The 20,196-nt window shown below is 36.7% G+C and overlaps 1 protein-coding gene across 13 annotated transcripts in view; it reads right to left on the bottom strand.

Moving 5' to 3' along the window:
- MBTD1 (mbt domain containing 1) overlaps positions 1–20,196 on the bottom strand; it is a 69,348-nt gene that overhangs the window by 12,785 nt on the left and 36,367 nt on the right. For 12 of the 13 annotated variants that reach the window (XM_024130429.3, XM_024130431.3, XM_024130435.3 and 9 more), the window contains 9 exons: positions 10,836–10,953; positions 8,327–8,461; positions 7,962–8,050; positions 7,518–7,752; positions 6,855–6,910; positions 6,413–6,517; positions 2,164–2,311; positions 1,074–1,156; positions 434–668 (listed from right to left, as the gene is read on the bottom strand). In XM_024130429.3, coding sequence (XP_023986197.1) covers positions 434–668; positions 1,074–1,156; positions 2,164–2,311; positions 6,413–6,517; positions 6,855–6,910; positions 7,518–7,752; positions 7,962–8,050; positions 8,327–8,461; positions 10,836–10,953 — 1,204 coding nt within the window. Of the gene's footprint in view, positions 1–433; positions 669–1,073; positions 1,157–2,163; positions 2,312–6,412; positions 6,518–6,854; positions 6,911–7,517; positions 7,753–7,961; positions 8,051–8,326; positions 8,462–10,835; positions 10,954–20,196 lie in introns of those variants that run through there. The other variant, XM_055090807.1, reaches the window with a different exon arrangement.

The following is a 20,196-nucleotide window of genomic DNA, read 5'->3' as shown; positions in this document are numbered from 1 at the left end:
GGTAGTGTATATATGTCCGTGCCACTCTCTCACTTCGTCACAGCTTACCCTTCCCCCTCCCCATATCCTCAAGTCCATGCTCTAGTAGGTCTGTGTCCATCAACAGATGAATGAATAAAGAAGATGTGGCACATATATACAATGGAATATTACTCAGCCATAAAAAGAAACGAAATTGACTTATTTGTACTGAGGTGGATGGACCTGGAGTCTGTCATACAGAGTGAAGTAAGTCAGAAGGAGAAAAACAAATACCAAATGCTAACACATATATATGGAATCTAAAAAAAAAAAAAACGTCATGAAGAGCCTAGGGGTAGAACAGACATAGGTATATTCTTGTCCTGTGAGCGCACAGGATGATTTATGTGAGATAGTCCTCGGAGAATTGCTGATTTTTACAAAAGGACACCTTTTCTGTATACCAACTTACACTGTGATGCTGGAGGCTGTAGTTGATATCCAGTTAATTGACACCACCCTACAGGATAGAGGTCAGGGGACTCACAGTCTACCCACTGATCATATTCTTCTTCCCATCCATCAAAATGTATCCTCAAGAGACGATGAATAATTCGAGTTACTGTGGCTACACATATTAATCGTGGCTCCATGAGATCTACTGCTTCTAATTTCATTCCTACACGAAATCCGTGATTTGGAACATCCTAACATGGAGAAGCAAAATATTAACACTGGTGAAAAGAAGAATGTATAACTCTACTAACATTAAGAAAGACAAAAGAGAAGTAACATAACCAATTAACAATTTAGACCAAAAAAATCCCAAATAATTAATTATTGAAACATATGAAGGTGAAGCACATAAGAACTAGTTAGGAAATGTATTCATTCCTATTTTACTCAGATTAAAAATGAAACAAAGTTTGGAAACAAGCTTCAATGCCTATGTAAAGGAAATACGTACATTGTTTTACTAATATATATTTGTTTATATTAAACTCCACTAAGAAATTCTAATATAAGGCAAAGACATTTTGATCAACAATGATTTGCATTTGTGCAGTATCAAAAAAAATCCACATAAGTATTATGCTATCTTTTAAATTTACCTTATTAAATAGTTTTACTGGTGCTGCAATGGAGCCAGTTTCCCTGAGGTAGTCAAACCATTTAAAAGGAAGTTTTGTGTAACCTGAAAAACACAACTGGTTTAACTAGGAGTTCACCTAAAATTAGTGTAATATTAAAATGTAGATATAAAGTAATTCAGTGCACACTACAATCTCAAGTGCCAGTGCTGTACAGTACAATAGCTCCTCCCTGTTATACAGATTTTCTTCTTCTTCTAGGCAGAAACAGGAGCGCCCATTTATTCTAATGCCAAAGTAACTCTCCTCTCCTCAGTGTATAAGAACTACAGACTTTTGCTTTTCAATCCTAGGCTTAGAACAGTCTAATATTTAATATTTTTTCAGTAATATTTTTCTTTCTTTGTAAGAAAGAATACTGGCTGGGCAAATACTATTTTTATAGTCTTCTGTTTTGGCTTTTCTCCTTCTTAAGAGAAAAATTCAAGGCTCAGATATTGAAATTAGGAAAGTCACTGGTTAAGCCATATAAGCCATTTAAGGGTATGTAATCTTTTAAAAAGTCACATGGTAATCATTTTTATTTTTTAATTTTTTTTTGGCCACACTGCTTAGCTTGTGGGATCTTACTTCCCTGAAGAGGGATCGAACCAGGGCCTTGGCAGTGAAAGCCCCGAGTTCTAACCACTGGACCTCCAGGGAATTCCCTCATATGGTAATCTGAAGATGAAAACTTGCTTTCTCTCAAAGGCTAAAGTACCTATTTTTAAAAAAAGTTCATGTATGCAGTAGCTCTTTTAGCCTACATCAACATCTCAACAGGGCTTGAGAATACCAATTCTTATTATAAAATGTGCAGATGCTGAGGGAAAATTCTACACCAATGTAATTCATTAAAGCTACCTAGAATACAGTTCTTTATGTTTTCAGAGCACCCCCCAGCTCTTGTTATGTACGTATATATACATATACATATGTTTATATATACATATACACACATACTATATTTTCATACAGCAAGAAATCTAGGGCTGTGGTAAACGTTGTAAACAGGCACCATGTAAAAGGAAAGCAAGGATGAAACCCCAGTGTATATATTAGGAAGAAGTACCTCTGGGTGGAGTAAGTTCAATCATGTTAATTTCACAGAAACCAACAGGGAAAATAGAAGGGGAGGTTGCATGATAACAGAACCAGTCAGATCCATCTGCTGCTTCTGAGCCATCGATCCCAATCATCAGGAATCCATCAGCCAGCACCTTTTAAATTAACAGAATTCCAAGTATTTAAAATTAGGTACCCATAATGTTCACTGCAGCACTATTTACAATAGCCAGGACATGGAAGCAACCTAAATGTCCACTGACAGATGAATGGATAAAGAAGATGTGGCACATATATACAATGGAATATTACTCAGCCATAAAAAGGAACAAAACTGAGTTATTTGTAGTGAGGTGGATGGACCTAGAGTCTGTCATACACAATGAAGTAAGTCAGAGAGAGGAAAACAAATACCGGATGCTGACACACATATATGGAAAAAAACGGTACTGATGGACCTAGTGGCAGGGCAGGAATAAAGATGCAGATGTAGAGAATGGACTTCAGGACATGGAGGTGGGGGGAAGGGGAAGCTGGGACGAAGTGAGAGAGTAGCACTGACATATATACACTACCAAATGTGAAATGGATGGCTAGTGGAAAGCTGCTGCATAGCACAGGGAGATCAGCTCGGTGCTTTGTGACCACCTAGTGGGGTTCGATAGGGAGGGTGGGAGGCTCAAGAGGGAGGGGATATGGGGATATATGTATACATATAGCTGATTCACTTTGTTGTACAGCAGAAACACAACATTGTAAAGCAATTATACTCCAATAAAGATGTAAAAAAAAAATTAGGTACCACTATTATAAAAATGATCCTTTAAGTGACATTCTAAAAGAAAGGAAAATCTATTACATAAAGATCTCTTAAAAGTGAAAAATGTTTCTTTATTTAATTACCTTAAATAACTGAAATTATAATGAAAAAAATCTTTGTAAGTTCTAGTGTGTACTGAAATAACAGCATGGTTACATACAAGTGATTTCAGAAGTCTAGGGAAAACAGTACCTCTGCCAATGGCCAAGGCTGTCTGCTGCTGCGGCACGATGAAAGTGGGCTGAGTGCTCTTTTACAATTTAACTATCTAGTCTCAGCTAAGCTTTAAATCTTACTCAGTAATAACTTTATTTCCTTCTGATTTATCACATAGAGAAGTTTTTCTAAACCTTTTCCACCTTCCTCAAGCTCCAACTTTACCTCTCTCATGCTCTGGATGATCGTGCTCCTCTATCACAGAAACTATGTGAGGGGCCTCACAGTCCATCCTTTGTACCTCAAATTGTTGTAAGTAGTAGTCCTTTCTTTGCCCCTCAAGACAAACTTCTCCATCTTGACCTACTGCCACTGGTAACTTGCTCCTAATACACCATCTCTTATACTCTAATGTCTCCCAATTCCCATTACATTAAAAATATTTTATTTTGAAACAGTTCACACTTACAGAAAAGATACAAGAATAGTACAATGAATTCCTATATACTCTTCCCCCAGAGACTCAATTCAAGTTATATACTATGTAACTCCTTGAAGTCTGACTTCTGTCCTGACCCTACTAAACTGCTAAATTCACCGGAAGACCTCCTAGTTTGTCAAATCCAGCGCCTTTTTTCCAACACTTCAGCCTCCCTTGCAGTATCCCATACCAGTTGACTACTCAATTTTTTGAAACATTTATTCCCATACTCTCATTACGTTACAGTCTACTGGTCCATCTTCTCACCTCTGTGTTCATTCCTTCACATTATTTTGGTGGCCACCCTTTCACCTCCAACTCTTGTTTCTGATTTTAGCCCTTCTCTTTTGTTTTCATGATGGCATCCACCCTTCAATGGTTGACTTTTATGCCAACAATTTCTCAAGTTTTATCATGAGTTTGTCACCCTCCCAGTGTCTCAGTCCTGCATTTTACCTGCATGCTGAACATATTCTCTGAGAGTTAGTACAGGGCATCAAACCAACAACTTCCTTCTCCTGCTCCTTTCAAAGGCAATCAATCACTGGGTCCCCACAGCTCTCCCTAAACATTCAGTCCCTTTATCCTTGCCATTAACTAACTCTCTCTCCATTATGTTGTTTGATATCATTGCTTTCAGCCTTCCTCTATGGACATCCCCCTCTTACACAGTTAAACCTTCCTTTGGTATGACCTCTGTTCATTCCAGAAAACTTTACCAACTTATCCTGTTCATAAAGAAAACTCAAACAGCCTGACCAAGCATTAAAGACTGCATAATCTAATTCCACATCATCTTTTTGTCTTTGCCTTCAGGTTCCTTTCTCCTAGTTATTTCTACTATATTAGATATGTACACTAACTTTCTCTTCAACCTTAACAGCTCTACAACTTCTGGAAAAGACTACCTCCACTCACATGGGATTCTTTTCTCCCTTTCTAAATACAGATGACTGGATCAGGGGTTAGTATTCAACCTTCAGAGGACCAGGCCAAAGGCTGGGCTCAGTTGTTTAGATTCTCTCTCAGTAATTAGAATTAACAGACACAGAGATAGTAGTCAAGCCATCAGTTGGAGCTGGCACTGAAAGGCTGTGATACAGACAGGGACAGGGGCTACCATGTGCAGACTGAGTGAGCAGGACACCAACAGAGAAAGAGTGAAAGAAGAGTGGTGCAGACACAGAGCACAGGTGGAATAAAGAGGCCCCCGAGAGGTGGAGGATAACACTAAGTTTATGCCTTCCCAGGTCCATCCCTGTGTCCTTGCACGTCTGTGAGCGTGCCCATTGCAACCTTAGAGTAACTTTCCTAGAGCCCACTTGAGCGGGTTTCTGTTCCTTATAAACAAAAAGCCTGGTCCAGAATATTCAAAGCAACTTGTTTGATGTGTACTGTGTGTGAACCACTCTCCATTTCCTAAATGTGGCCTGTACTTTCCACTCTTGATGCTTTTGTGCATATTTACTTTCCATGGCACAATTTCCTCCTGCATCTCTGCTTGGCAGAGTTTTTCCCATCCTTCAAGACAAAGTTTTCAAATGTCCTCTCTTCCATAAAGCTTTCCCTGATTTCTCTGAGAAGATGTGACCTCTTCTTTATTTGAATTCCAACAGTACTTGTACCTTTCTTAAATCATAGTTGATCTTGTATGTTAAACTTATTTTCATACATCTTATCTTGTTCTACAAGACTGTAAGCTTCTTAAAGTCCAAACCAAACCTAGCATGGCAAGAATTCATAAAGTATTTTCTGAGTGAAGCTGGGTATTCTACTCGCTGGACACTTATTTTCCTTTCACATAGAGCATGGCACAATGGCGCTGGTTCCCAAACCTGGATGATTTTCAGAATTACCAAGAACTTTTTTTTTTCCTTTATTTTTTAAACAAATACAGATATCTGGGCAATAATTCTTGTGATTCTGATTGAGTAGGTCTGGAGTAGGTCATGGAAATCTATGTTTTAAATAGTTCCAGGTGGTTAGGATCACTAGTCAGGTGAAGAAGAAGAAGGGTTTGGAGCCTGTCTGGTCTAGCTGTGTGACCTGAACACAAGTGTTTGGGACATGGCAGCCATCACAACTGTTTTTAATTCTTCGGCTTAAGGCTTAAAACTGTGTTGAAATGCAAATCACAATTTAGTTACACCTTTATGTAAGCAGATTCTGGATCAATGGTTCTTAACCTTGGTTGTACCTGAGAATCACCTGGGGACTTAAAAAAAAAAACAACAAAAAACCAATGCTAGGGCCCCAAACCAGACTGATTAAATCAGAATGGGGGTGCGGGGTCGTGGACAAGGCCTAGTCAATGGTATTTTTTTTGTTCCCCAGGATTCTGATGCCTACTGAGAATTGAGAACCACTCTTCTACATCTTCTTATAAAAACAGTTTCAGAAGAGAGGAAAAAAGAGAAAAGAAGTAAAGTACTACTAAAAGGGAAAAAAAAAAAGCACACAAAGGAAACGTAGGAAACTGAAAATAAACTTGGCCTTGTTACAAATTCTGTGTTGGACAAGCTTTGACCAGGAAGTAAGTTAAATAAATATTCCCCTTCTAACTTAAGGATATACTTCCATAAAATAAAGGTAGCAGACTCAAGATAACAATCTATATAAAAAGAAAAGCTCCTAAGAGAATTCAAATTTATTTTGAAATTACCAGTAACGTTCGCCCCAGTGAAGATACAGATGCACACATTTTATGTCAAAATGAATATGTTAGGGGCCTCCTTCTCCTATTACCTTAAACCTAGTTCCTATAACTGCATTTCTATATTTTAAAACCTATTCTCTTACCTTTCTAATCGTCGCAACACATATTGTGGAAAGATTTAATGGGTCTATAGCTTCCAATTTCATTCCTTCCTTGAACCATTCCCCACTCTGGTCTACTTCTTTTACCTAAAGAATTACATGAAAGTACATCTACTGTCACAAGTGTTATCAGTGTAATAATTAAAATAATACCAAGTTGAAAAAGTTTACCAGATGAAAATACCAAGTATCTTTTCCTACCTACCTAATATTATAACTCAAACTTCCATTAGGGAATAGAGAGAATTCAGGCAAATAGAATTGAAGAATAATTATAATCAACAGTTGTGACACATATGGATTACAAGGTCTTAATCCTTTTAGGTGAACATATATAATTACGATTTCCATAATATTAGGAAAAAACCCACAACCCTCTTTCAAACCTAATTTACAAATGAGGGTTCTTATAAAAACTTCTTACCTTAGCAAATAAATGTGGTGGTGTATCAAAATGTCCATCCTGTTTCTTTGTAATATCTACAAGGAAAAGTTACATACTAATCTGTCAGCATTTGTGAGAAGACCAAAAACCACGTTTCTTTGAAGGTTTCAAACTCACAGGGTATGTATACTCTAAAACATGGCAAAAATACATGCCTTCTACATTTATAGTGAATAATATTCTTTAAAAGTCTTTCTCTCTTTAGAGTACATGTGCTGTTAAATACACTCAGCCAATCAGAATGCTGGAAATTCCCTAGTTAGGGAATTACAACTTTAGAAAGTACGTTTTAATGTGTTTAGTATTAAGTCTAACCACATTTAATTTCACTATTTTAACTAAAATTGAATGGAAAGGGAAAGGCTATCTCTAGTTCTTTCAAACAGGTTGGATAAAAAAGTGTAAGAAAACAAATGTAGTTGTGACCAAAAGTGCATTATTTTTTACTTGAGCACAAGTGGAAGGAATATAAAGGAATTGTTAGGACATTAATATCCTGGTGTGAAACTTTCCTAATTAAGGTAGAATAAGCAGCCCCGGCAACTAGTTTTGATCTATGCTATTCTGCGGAGAAAAATAACCAAGTAGTACAATTTAGCCTCAATGATATTTTCAACAGGAGATCTTGTGACAGGTGCTTACCAGATCTTTTGAATCGATGGCCTATGCTTCGAGACCAACCGATATGATGGATTAATGGGCTGTGCATATGGCACCAGAAGTCATCTGTTCTATCTTCACTCTCTTCATACACTAGTCTTAATCTTCCTCCAATTACACTTTCCACCACTGCCACTCGTGTTCGACACAAATGCCTCTTGTCAACCACTTCTACTCTCATGCAAGGTTTGAAAGGATACTGCATGCTCTCTGAAACCTTGAAACAAAAGCAGAACTGTTGGGAATTCATGACAAAGGTCTACAAATAATTTTAGTATTGTACTATAAAAATACCGAGTGCACTCGATAGTTAACATAGGTCATCTGACTCATTAATTGAAACAATTCCTTAAAAAACTTCGAAGTTACTCCATTTTTTAGAGTTCTCATTTACCACTTCAGTCCTTTCTAAGATCCTGTCTTTACCTTTTGTGAGAAATCGGGAGGAAGTGTTTTGGCACCAGTAAGTCGTTTCACTAGAAAAGCTTTCCAGTTTGTATACTTATGCTGAATAGCTAAAACAAAAGAAATAACCAGTTACACTTTAGCAAAGAATAGAATTGCTTCATAAGCTGTTTGTTAAAAAAAAAAAAAGTAACAAATTTCCCTTCGATTAAAGTTCTCAAGAAGAGTAACAAAAATAGGGAAAATAAGCATGTCTTGCTAGCAAATAAGTTACTTGAAACCAAAAAATATTATTTTAATTTCTATGTCACTTTAATGTTACTATGTGTAAAACTGCATTAAAGTACAAATACTTACTCTACAGTAAGGGTAAAGAAGCTACTCACTTCTAGGAGGGACAAGAGGTTTTCCACTGGCTGCACACCAACCAACTGGATGGATATCAGAACCACATATATTGCACCAGAAGTCCAGACCAGAGTCATTTTCGAATCCTTCATATCTTAAAAGGGCATTGTAGCCTGAAACCAACAAAGCAATTGCCGCATAATAAGAAAACCAAATGAAATAAAACAGGATATAGCTGCTGGTAGTGGCTGTCAAATGTCAGTGAGCATCTGAAACAGATTCATGTGCAGGGTTTGTGAACAGATAGCTGGGCCCCACACCCCAGAGATCCAGATTTAGTAGATCTTGGGTGAGCCTGAGAATCTGCATTTATAACAAGCTCTCAGAGGCTGCTGTCACTAATGGTATAGACGAAACTTTGAGAACTATCTGAACAATGTAATTAGTTTAACTGTTTTCAGAGCATGGCCTACTCCTCTGAATATATTTCAACTTGACCCATAGTTTCTTAAATTCTAGAAAAGAAATTCTCAGTGAAAAGAGGGGTGGGAAAGTTCTATTAGAATGTGTAGTTTTGGAAATAAAGAAGACTGTGGTAAGTTAGTATAAACTTGCTAAGTCACAGAAATCCAGTTAAAGTACATTTCAAAGAAACTGCTTTATCCAAGTGATCAGGTGACCAAATTATTTTTGGATAATTTGGATGTGGCTCCTTTAAGAGCCTAAACTTTTCTGTCTTGTTTATTTGGAAATAAGATTTGAAAATGCGAGGTAAAAAAGTTCAATAAACACAAATAAAAGTATGTGAAATCACTTAAAATCTGTATGTACTAAACAAATCAGAAGAATTATTTCCTGAAAAGAACAAATAGTATATGATATATATTGTTTATAATTTAATAAACCTTTTATTGATAATAGATTAAGGTTTAATTTGAGGCCTTTAGTGGAATAAAAAAGGCCCAATAAACTTGTATTCCAGGCTGGGAGCTAAGTTCAGTCAGCATTTTCATGTGTTAATATTTATGATGAAAATTTATAGCACTAAACTTTTAGTTTTAAAATTCAAAAATTCACAGAACAACTCATGACTTTGCTAACTGTTGCTGATTCTGGGTTCATGATCAATATCAGGCTCACTTCTAAAATGTCATTAAAGGGGCTTAAAATGAGATATAAGTTGCAATTAGATAAAACAGAAATGTAAAACCAGATGGAAGATAGAAATAATTCTTGGATATTAAATACATTGATCGTTAGAGCCATTTAAATGCAACTGATTTAAACATCAAGCAAAAAAATATACACTGCTGTTTTCAATTAAGGTGTAGAGAATAATACAAGCATTTAGAGAATGCTTATATAGCTGGGGAAATGTCTCAAGGAAAAGGTGGGAACTGAACTGGGTTAAATACGGTTAAGTGAGAGAGTGAGAGTGAGTAAAGGCATGGAGGTGACACAGAACATGCTGTATGAGAGAGGAGGAAAACTAATCTCACAAGAACAGATCATTTATGTTGGGGAACAATAAAAAATCTGGTCAGTGGTGTATGGTGAAACTCATCAATAGCTGTAAATGCTGACCATCCTGATCCTTGAAGGATAAAGAAGCCATTAAAGACAGAAAAATGGAATTGAGATCATTTTTAGGTAAATTAAGTCCACCAGCAGTACGCAGGGTGTCTGGGGGAGAATGGCTGGAGATAAGCCTAGAAAGAGTAGGAGGAGTAAGATAACCTCTTCCAGTAATCTCAGGACAGCTTTTATCATCTGAGTGGCTGCTCCCCCTCTGAGGTACTACAGTGTCCTACTACACCACTCACTAAGCACCTTGTGTTAAAATGTATTCAGTATTTAGCAGATGTGAGCTCGCTGAAAAAAACGAATCTTATACGTCTGCATGTCACCTGCCCACGGTGTCTAACACAGCAGACACCTAATGCATTTACTTCATGAGCAACAATGTAATAAGGGCTGGGGTACTTGGAAGAGGTGGGAATGAAGAAAAAGGTAGTACCCAAAATAGATGAAATTTTCATCACTAGTTTACTTCTCAAATTATGGACCATATCACTTTTTTTTAGTACTTCGAATTTTCGGTTACTTTCCAAAGCATCTCCCTCTATCAGGGGTTGGTAAACTATATATGGCCCACAGATCTGGCCTACTGCCTGATGTTTTTTAGTTTGCCATCTAAGAATGGTTTTTACATTTTTAAATAGCTGTAAAAAAATCAGAGATAAAATAATATTTTATGACATGTAACAATAAATAAAGTTTTACTGGAACACAGTCATGCCTATTCATTTATGTACTGCTTCGGCTGCCTCTATGCTATGATGGTAGAGTTAAATGGTTATGACAGAGACTGCATTGCTCACAAAGCTGAAAATATTTACTGTCTTGTCTTTTACAGAAGAAAAATTTGCTAACCTCTGTCCTATATCATACTTATTTGGCAATACTTGAAAATTTACAAATATGCTTTCTTATAAGTTACAAATATAATTGACATTTTTAAAGTAAATTATTGCACATGCTTTTCACCTGCTAATTTTACAATCCCAGCAATCCAGAAGACTTTGGTAGGTAGGCTGCAGTCTGTATTGGGAACTTCTACTCTCACATTTTCTGAGATATCACCCCAGCAGGTCCCCATAGGTGCCTGTCATATAAAAATTATTAAATTATCATCTAATTAAATAAAGCCTAAAACACATCATTCAAAATTAAGCACTACTATCAATCATGGAAACATTAAAAAGACCGTTTAATTCATTCATTTTTCTCTAAAAATATAATTGTTATTCCCTGTGTCACAGAATTCTATATGGAAAAAGCTGATGTCAGGGACAAGCTCAAGATGAAGAGAATTCACATATATTAGAATAGATCCACGTTGAGTTCAAAATTCAATACTGCCCTAAAGCAAGACTTGAGCAGCAATTTTTGTAAAATCCAAATTACAAACTTGATAGTAGCTTTCAAAGGAAAAAGCTGATTTAAGAAATTCATTATTTTAAATATGAACTGAATGAATGTACTTTAGCTTAACCTCTAATTTTAAAAGATCTGGTCAAAGAGCAGAAAGAAAGATAATTCCAATCAGCAATGTGGTTTCAGTAACATAGAGAAACAAAACTTAGTTATCTATATTTTCAACTTCAGTTAAATTCACAGAATAGAAATATAGTCTATTACAACTGACCTGTGGCAAAAGCACCAGATAAAGTTATTAAAAAGGTGGAGTTGAAGAGTTTTTGGAGAATCGTACCATGGTAAATTGTTAAATAATTTATTATTTCAAAATTTCTCACGCAGGAATTAACATAAATAAAGAGAAAACTTCCAGTGTTAGATCTGGTAATAAACAGCCTCCACACAAATGGTTAAGATGGGGACTCCGAAAACCTATTAAATGAATACCATGAAGAGATTTTCCAAAATTTAATGTTTCCAAATTACAATTTCCATTATATTTTAATCCTTAAATTTGAGGCAGTTTACAATTATTTGGAATTTAGCAATGGTTAACTAAACCAAATAAATGAATATAGGAATTTAAATGCTGATAATACCAAACAGTTTCTGCAGTCCTTGATAATCAGCTCCTCGTTAAATACAATTTAGAACCTTGATCACAGAAAAAAGGATTAGGTAAGTGTATAAAAGACCTGATAATATGAACAAATCAGGAAAAGACAAAATAGCTTCAAAGCTAAAAGATGACTAAACAAAGATATCCAAGAGTCACACAAACTAGTCCATCTGAACACTGGGCAAATGTCTTCCATGCAAGGCTGCTCTTACTTGGGTGGATGCTAACCCAACAGGATTAGCTTAAAACAGTACTCAACCCTTATGCTCTCAATAGTTTAAGGAATTTCTGAAGGAGAGGAAGAAAATGTCAAACAACACTGAACTAGGATAAGTCTAGAAACCAAACACAGAATCAACTTATGGCTACTTTTTTAAAGTAGCAAGCAATGAATATACTTCAATCACTTGGAGACAGTGGCCTATCTCAACTATTTGTAATTCTGGAAGGATACACATAACTATCTTCCTGAGCTGTGCAAAAAAATAACACATCCATTATGACTACCTCTTTCTGCTTTTTTTAAATTGAAAGAACGGACTCTTCAGGTTCTGCTATCTCCCCCTATATCATTCTAGACTGTAGGGCCATCCCTATTGCCAGCAGATATGATTAGAAAAGGAGAGGCTGGAAAGAAGATAGGTAACAGATTAAGCTACCATATATTAACACAAAGACCATGTGTTAATTTCTGTGAGGATGAACCAATTAGAGCAGACAGATGCAGTGAAATGTATGCATTAAATTAAGGTAGGATATCCATTCCTCTTTGTTTGGCTGCCAAAATCTTGTGGAATGGGCTTTATTTTTCACTGAGAAGGAAGAAGCATGGTTATGCTGACAAGTTGTGTGTTAGGTGGGCACACTGCTAAATGAATTTGGCATACAGGACTGACTCCCTTTTGAGCTAGATGTGACAATGTCATACTGACTTTTTTTTTTTAAGTCTTAACAATTGTTTGGAGAAAATAACTTTTGGTCACATTTCACTGAAGACAATGTGTCAGTATGCTCACTTTAGTGGGGGATGTTATGTTTTGCTCCCTACAGTCTGGATTGGTATAGGAGAAAGTAGCAGAAAGTGACATTTGTTCTTGCCTGTAAGGTTGTGGTTCTGCTAGGCCCTCTTAAACCAATCCATATGGTTCACTCTAAGAAAAAAAATGAAGGAACAAAAACAAAAACAAAAAAGAGCACCATAGTCATTGCATAGTATGTGCTCAATGTGTTGAAATAATAAAGTCATTTCATAGATATATCTGCCCTTTTGTTTAAAATGAATATTCTTAAGTGTGGAAGACTAAATGACCCAGGGCTTGAGAGCCATCTTCATCCAAGTCATCTGTCTTCTCTTGCTGGCAGGAGGGATACCTCTGAAAGTCTGGATTGGCATAGCATGAACTAGCAGAACCATAATTTACAGGTAACAACAAATTTACCTTCCAGACTCAGGACGAGAGGTCCACCTCAGGTTCCTCCCAAACCAGGAAGATCTGCTTCACCACTTCCTGCTCCAGGGCCACTCGTGAGGGCTATCTGGGAGCGACTCTCCTTCCCTGCAAGGTACGCTGTCATCAGGTCCTGCAGGACATGGCCAAATCCAAATGTTGAGGGCTCCCCAACACAAATGTATGATAACCTCCACCTGACTGTCTATCTGTAAGAAAGTAATTGGGTGGGATTCTTACTTTTCTGTGCTTTAAGAATATTCCCAGATAGTCCAACAGCTCAAATGGCTAGTATTTAGACTCTCGGAGGGCTGACACACCGTACATGTGATGCTTTATGGGAGAAATACAGATTTCCCTCCATAGAGCTGACAACCTACAACTTTTGATAATCACAATCTTCAGCAGTGACAAAGAATTTAAGTGGGCAGAAGTTAGCCTTCAAGTTGCACATAGGTAACTATTATTGATCCTAATAATGATATGGCAAATATACAAAAAGCCACCATTAAAATACTTTGACTAATAGGCATTATGATGACTAAAATGAACCTAGTAGAGAAATATAGACTATTATTTGGCCAAAAAGGGGAGAAAACATTATAGGAAATTAACTAGAAAGAAATTAGAACTCCTAAGTATTATCTGCTAGAATTGATAGGAAGTAGAAACAGAAAAAAAAATTGTTCCCTCTTTCCCCAGAAAGTCCACTCACCTTTTGATTTGATAACAGAATCTATTGGGTTGGCCAAAAAGTTAGTTCAGTTTTTCCGTAAGATGGCTCTAGTAGCCCTTAGTTGTCTTTAACTTCATTTGAAACAATTTTGTTAGACTGTATTGTGACAGCTGTCTTATCAGTGTGCACTTAAAAAAACTTATCAAAACTGGTGAACTTTTGTGTAGCCATTTTAATACTGAAGATAGAAGAAAAAAAGCAAAATTTTCAGCGTTATCATGCTTTATTATTTCAAGAAAGGTAAAAACGCAACTAAAATGCAAAAAAAGATTTGTGCAGTGTATGGAGAAGGTGCTGTGACTGATGGAATGTGTCAGTGGTTTGCGAAGTTTTGTGCTGGAGATTTCTTGCTGGATGATGCTCCACGGTCAGGTAGACCAGTTGAAGTTGACAGTGATCAAACTGAGACATTAATTGAGAACAATCAATGCTATACCACGCAGGAGATAGCCAACATACTCAAAATATCCAAATCAAGCGTTGAAAATCATTTGCACCAGCTTGGTTATGTTAATCGCTTTGGTGTTTGGGTTCCACATTAAGTGAAAAAAACCTTCTTAACCGTATTTCCGCATGGGATTCTCTACTGAAATGTAATGAAAACGTTCTATTTTTAAAACAAATTGTGATGGGTGATGAAAAGTGGATACTGTACAATAATGTGGAATGGAAGAGATGATGGGGCAAGCGAAATGAACCACCACCAACCACACCAAAGGCCGGTCTTCAACCAAAGAAGGTGATGCCATGTACATGGTGGGATTGGAAGGGAGTCCTCTATTATGAGCTCCTTCCGGAAAGTCAAAAGATTAATTCCAACAAGGACTGCTCCCAATTAGACCAACTGGAAGCAGCACTTTGCATCGGCACAGTGTCCGGAATTAGTCAACAGAAAATGCATAATCTTCCATCAGGATAATATAAGACCACGTGTTTCTTTGATGACCAGGCAAAAACTGTTATAGCTTGCCTGGGAAGTTCTGATTCATCCGCCGTATTCACCAGATACTGCACCTTTGGATTTCTACTTACTTCGGTCTTTACAAAATTCTCTTAATGGAAAAAATTTCAATTCCCTGGAAGACTAAAAGGTACCTGGAACAGTTCTTTGCTCAAAAAGATAAAGCTTTGGGAAGATGGAATTATGAAGCTTCCTGAAAAAATGGCAGAAGGTAGTGGAACAAAAGAGTGAATACGTTGTTCAATAAAGTTCTTGGTGAAAATGAGTCTTCTTATTTTTACTTAAAAACCGAAGGAACTTTTTGGCCATCCCAATACTTTTTGGGGTGGTGGTAGCAGTGGGATAGGGAGTACAAGGAAAGTTCAAAAGTAAAATGGGATGTTTGGGGTGAAAGTAAGATTAAGAATGAGGGAATGCTAGTGTATGTAAAAAGAGACAGGAAGCAGTGGTTACTGCATAAAACAGCCCATAATTTTAAAAAAACATATCAAATGAAAATAATCTAGATTATTTAGGCCTTCCTTAAAACAGGTGATTTTTATTATATCAGAGTCCACTGCTTTCCTGCAGAGAATCTATTTTGTGGCAACACTCATAATAGCTAAACTGGATGTAGTACTCACAAGTACCAGAAACTAATTTAAGTTTTATTTCCATTAGAAAGAAGTTTTGCAATCTAGGATGACATACTGAAGATTCTAACTTTAGTTAAAATGGATGTGAAATCACATTTATTTTCAATTTTCAATGGAGTTACGTATGCATGGTTAAGGCTAGGGAAAAAAAGAAAGAATAATTTTATTTGAAAGAGATTATTTTAGTAATAAATACAGATCTGAGAAATAAATCATGAGTTTTACTATAAGCTACTGTTACCGCACATACACAAACAAAAAGGCTTTTGTTTTTGTCCTTAAAATCCAAAAATATACTTGTAATATGTGTTACAAAGAAATATGGATAACCTTATCCTCTTCAAAACAGCTGGCATACAGGTCTGGTACCAAAGAGAGGATTAGAAAACATCATGTAAGCAATACAAGGTGATATCTGTGGAGGAAGGATGAAATAGTATAGTAAACTCAGCTTTAAAGTTATGGCACGCACGTGTGCAAAGGACCTTTTTAAAAAATACCTAACTACAACTATTTTCAAGGGAGAAGAAAGTAGGATGATTACATTTGTGGTTTTGGCAATGACAGTATCAACAAGACACCAGAGTATACAGTCCAGGTACCAAACAAAAGAAATCTGAAGTCTGTAAATACATAACTAAAGGAATATTATTTTAGTTTTTTATGATTCATGTACATTTGATATTAGCACATTTTGGCCTGTGCTGTAATGCTTAGGAAAGACATATTCTACTTGATTTTTTTTTTTTTGGCCATGCCATGTGGCTTGTGGGATCTCAGTTCTCTGACCAGGGACTGAACCCAGGCCAAGGAAGTGAAAGCCCGGAATTCTAATCAATAGGCCACCATGGAACTCTCTGTACTTGATTTTATAAGGCAAATAAAGGGGAACAGGAGTGCTTCTATTTAAAAGACTATAATATTAAAAAAATTAAGAATGCTTTAAAGCTAAATGTTCTGCATATACAGAACAACTCTCTTGGGTTCAAACATAAATTGTCAATAGGAGAAAATAGTCTGTGAATTTCATTAACGTAGAGTACCTAACTGGCATGTGATACTGCAGTAGTATTTTGGAGATTGTTCCACAGTTAATAAAGATAAGGCTAAAAGCTGCTTTTAGAAGCTGTGAAATAAAAAAATGTATGTATTAGTCTCTGGCCCTGCTCCTGGCACAGAGGTCTTAACAGCCTTCGTAATTATCTAAGTGATAAGAGTACTAGAGGTATCTTTTGTTTTAATATTTGATCTATGACCCTAATTCCAAGACACAGACCTCCTAAATCCTTTGGAATTTCTTGGGTGATAAGAGTGTCTTTTGTTCTAATGAGGCAACTCTTTGTGGGCCCCTAGATAGCTTCAGGATGGGAGCTGGTCACCACATAGATCAAACTATGATTAGAAGCCTGGAACTTTCAGCCCCATCACCCATCCTCCAGGAAAGGGAGAGGGGTTAGAGACTGAGTTAATGACCCATTATGCCTATGTGATGAAGCCTCCATAAAAATCCCAATACACAGGATTTGGAGAGCTTCTGGGTTGGTGGATAAGTAAAGGTGCTAGAGAGTGGTGCACCTCGGAGGGCATGGAAACTCTGTGCCCCTTCTCGTATACCTTGCCCTACACATCTCTTCATCTGACTGTTCATCTCTTTTATTATATCCTTAATAATGAAACAGTAAACCTAAGTGTTTCCCTGAATTCTGTGAGCCATTCTAGCAAATTATCAAACCAAGGAAGGGGCATGGGAATTCTGATTTATAGCTATCTGTCAGAAGTAGAGGTGACAATGTGGGATTTGCAACTGGTGTCTGAAGTGGGGGCAGTCTTGTGGGACTGAGTCCGTAAGTGTGGGATCTGATGCTAACTCCAGACAGACAGTGTCAGAATTGAACTAAACTGTAGGATACCCAAGCTGGTGTCAGAGAAATGCTTGAGGTGTGGTAACCCACACATCTGGTATCAGCAGCACTGTGTGGTAGAGTTGTGTAAGTAAAGGGGGAGCACAGGAGGGTTGTCCTATAGGGGCTTAATTCAAAACTATGTTAAAAACCGAACAAATAAGAAAAACTGCATGAGAAAAAGCAGGTTAAAGCCCAAAGTTGAAAATTTCAATCCAGCTACTGAAAAATGTAGCAAGAATTTCTTCATTTATAATAAGAGATGGAGTAGATGAGCTAGATGATTTTTAAGATAACTTACAGCTTTGTGACCATATGATTTAGGATTAATTAAAAATGATATTACCTAACACCTGAAACCAACACAAGATTGTAAAATAAACTATACTCCAATAAAAATTTTTTAAAAAATGGTATTAACCTAATTCAGTGGTTTCCAACCTCAGAGACTGCTAAAGAAGGGAAAGCCAAGGATCAGGGGCCAAGGCTCTAGCCATACCACCCTACTCTTGCCAGACCAATCAGTATAACTTCCCTTTATGCTAGCTATGTTTATTAGGGAAAGGGGGAATCGTAATGCTTTAAAAAAAAAAAGTCTGAAAACTACCACCTAGATGAAATGAAAGTTGCATCAGATATATAGCAATCATAATATACAGGTTTCTAAGTAGACATATTTAATGACAACTGGGCTCCATTTACACTGATAATTATAAAAAATGTCAAACACTGTTGTAATTGAGTGATTAAGTATAAACCATCATGCACAATTACAGCAATATTCAAAGAGAATATTGTCCTATGACATACTTTGCAGAAACTTCCCAGAAATTTAAAGACAGACCATGGAAAAGAGGAATTCTACTGAAATTCTACGGTTTAAGAACTAATCACTATCATTTTTAAGTGCTGGAAAATATATTTTCCTGGGGTCCCTACTGCAGAAGAGGTTGAGTTACCTTAAAGAAGCAAGGCAGTCAAAGCTGTGACACCACCCCCACCCCCAAATCCTGGTTCAACCAGAACAGCTCTGTTTCCATGTACACATTGAATTTTTTTTTTTTTTTGGCAGTGCCAGTGCCTTGCAAGCCGTGTGATCTAAGTTCCCCAACCAGGGATGGAATGTGGGTCCCAGCAGTGAAAGTGCCGAGTCCTAACCACTGGACTGCTAGGGAATTCCCACAGATTGAATGTGTTAAAAAATTATGCTTGAAAAAAGAATCCCCTAGGAGCAGGGAAAAGCTCCCAACCTGCGCTCAAGTTGGAGACAATGCAGGTGTAGAGTGTGGAGGAAGAGGCCCCACAGATGAACCAGTGTTAGAGCAGCCATCAAGTGTTAGAAGATTAGAAGACTGATGATTCAAGGCAGGACCTTGTGCTTGCAGCTGCTCCTGGCAATAGGTTTTCTAAAGCTAAAGCCAGTAATTCTCCTTGGAGACCCCAAAAACTGTCTAAGGGGGAGAACCACAAAGAGTCAACTCTAAAGGACAAAATCAAGTACAGCACAAAGTCTGACCTCCTAAACCAAATGACTTCAAATAAAAATGCTGGTTAAGGCAACAAAGCAAATTCATTTTGTACTAAAATATACTAAGACATTACCAGTATAAAATGTTTCCTATTTGGTAAGGAGAAGGCAGTAAAGGAAGATGAGTGGAGCAGGAAGGCACTGGGTGACAGATACCTTGCTTCTGAACGAGAAACAGGAGGTCCCACAGTACCATTATTAATCATACAGCTAAGTCTAGCTGCTCTATTCTATATGATAGAACACTTTAATCTTAAAAAAGCAAAGTCGAAAAAAATCAGTTTCATTATAATAGAGATTTTCTTGCAAAGAACTTTAACATAGTATTACTATTCAAAGATATGGACATGAAATAAAATATTATACTTTGGGACTTTGAAATGCTATTTTAAAAAATATCCTGACTACTTATATAAAATAGCTGAACATGGCTTATGATATTAAAACCTAAAAAAACAAAATATTAAAATAAAGATAGGAAAAGAGATAAAGGATACTCAGAAGGAGATAACAGACAAATGTCCCAGGAATCTGGGATGAAAGAGTTATTATAACTGAGAACACTTAATCTAATTCTTATCTTCTTAGTACCAAAAAGAACTATCTCAAGAGAGGAGAGTTAAAGACTTGCTTTGTAGTTCTCATGAAAGCTGCTGTTGCCATGTATTTAATATATCTCATAAATGTGACACTACTATCAACACTACAATAAAATATATCAGCTACTGTTTACTAAGGTAAAGTATCTAAGATTCCACTTAGGCTGATTCAGATGGTCAGCATGCCACCGATTAAGGGCTTAACACCTGTACTTTTAAGAAAGAAAACTTAGCAAATGAATGAATTTGGCTTTAATTCATATTTCTACCACTGAATTAATATGTTTGGGCTTGATCAACATCCTTTATTGGACACGAATGAATTAAAATTCATTTGGATTTCCACAGCAAGAACTCAAGCTCAGTTTTGTTCACATGCTATTATTTAACAGTAAAGCCCTAAGTTAACAATATGTTAAGTGTACACAAAATTTCATTCATTAACTTTCTAAATTCTCTTTCCTTCTTATACATTGTCAGTAGCAGACAGAACCTTTAAATA

The sequence above is a fragment of the Physeter macrocephalus genome, chromosome 14 (assembly GCF_002837175.3).
Source record: "Physeter macrocephalus isolate SW-GA chromosome 14, ASM283717v5, whole genome shotgun sequence".
Taxonomy (NCBI): Eukaryota; Metazoa; Chordata; class Mammalia; order Artiodactyla; family Physeteridae; genus Physeter; species Physeter macrocephalus.
This window is presented reverse-complemented; position numbering and strand designations above follow the sequence as displayed.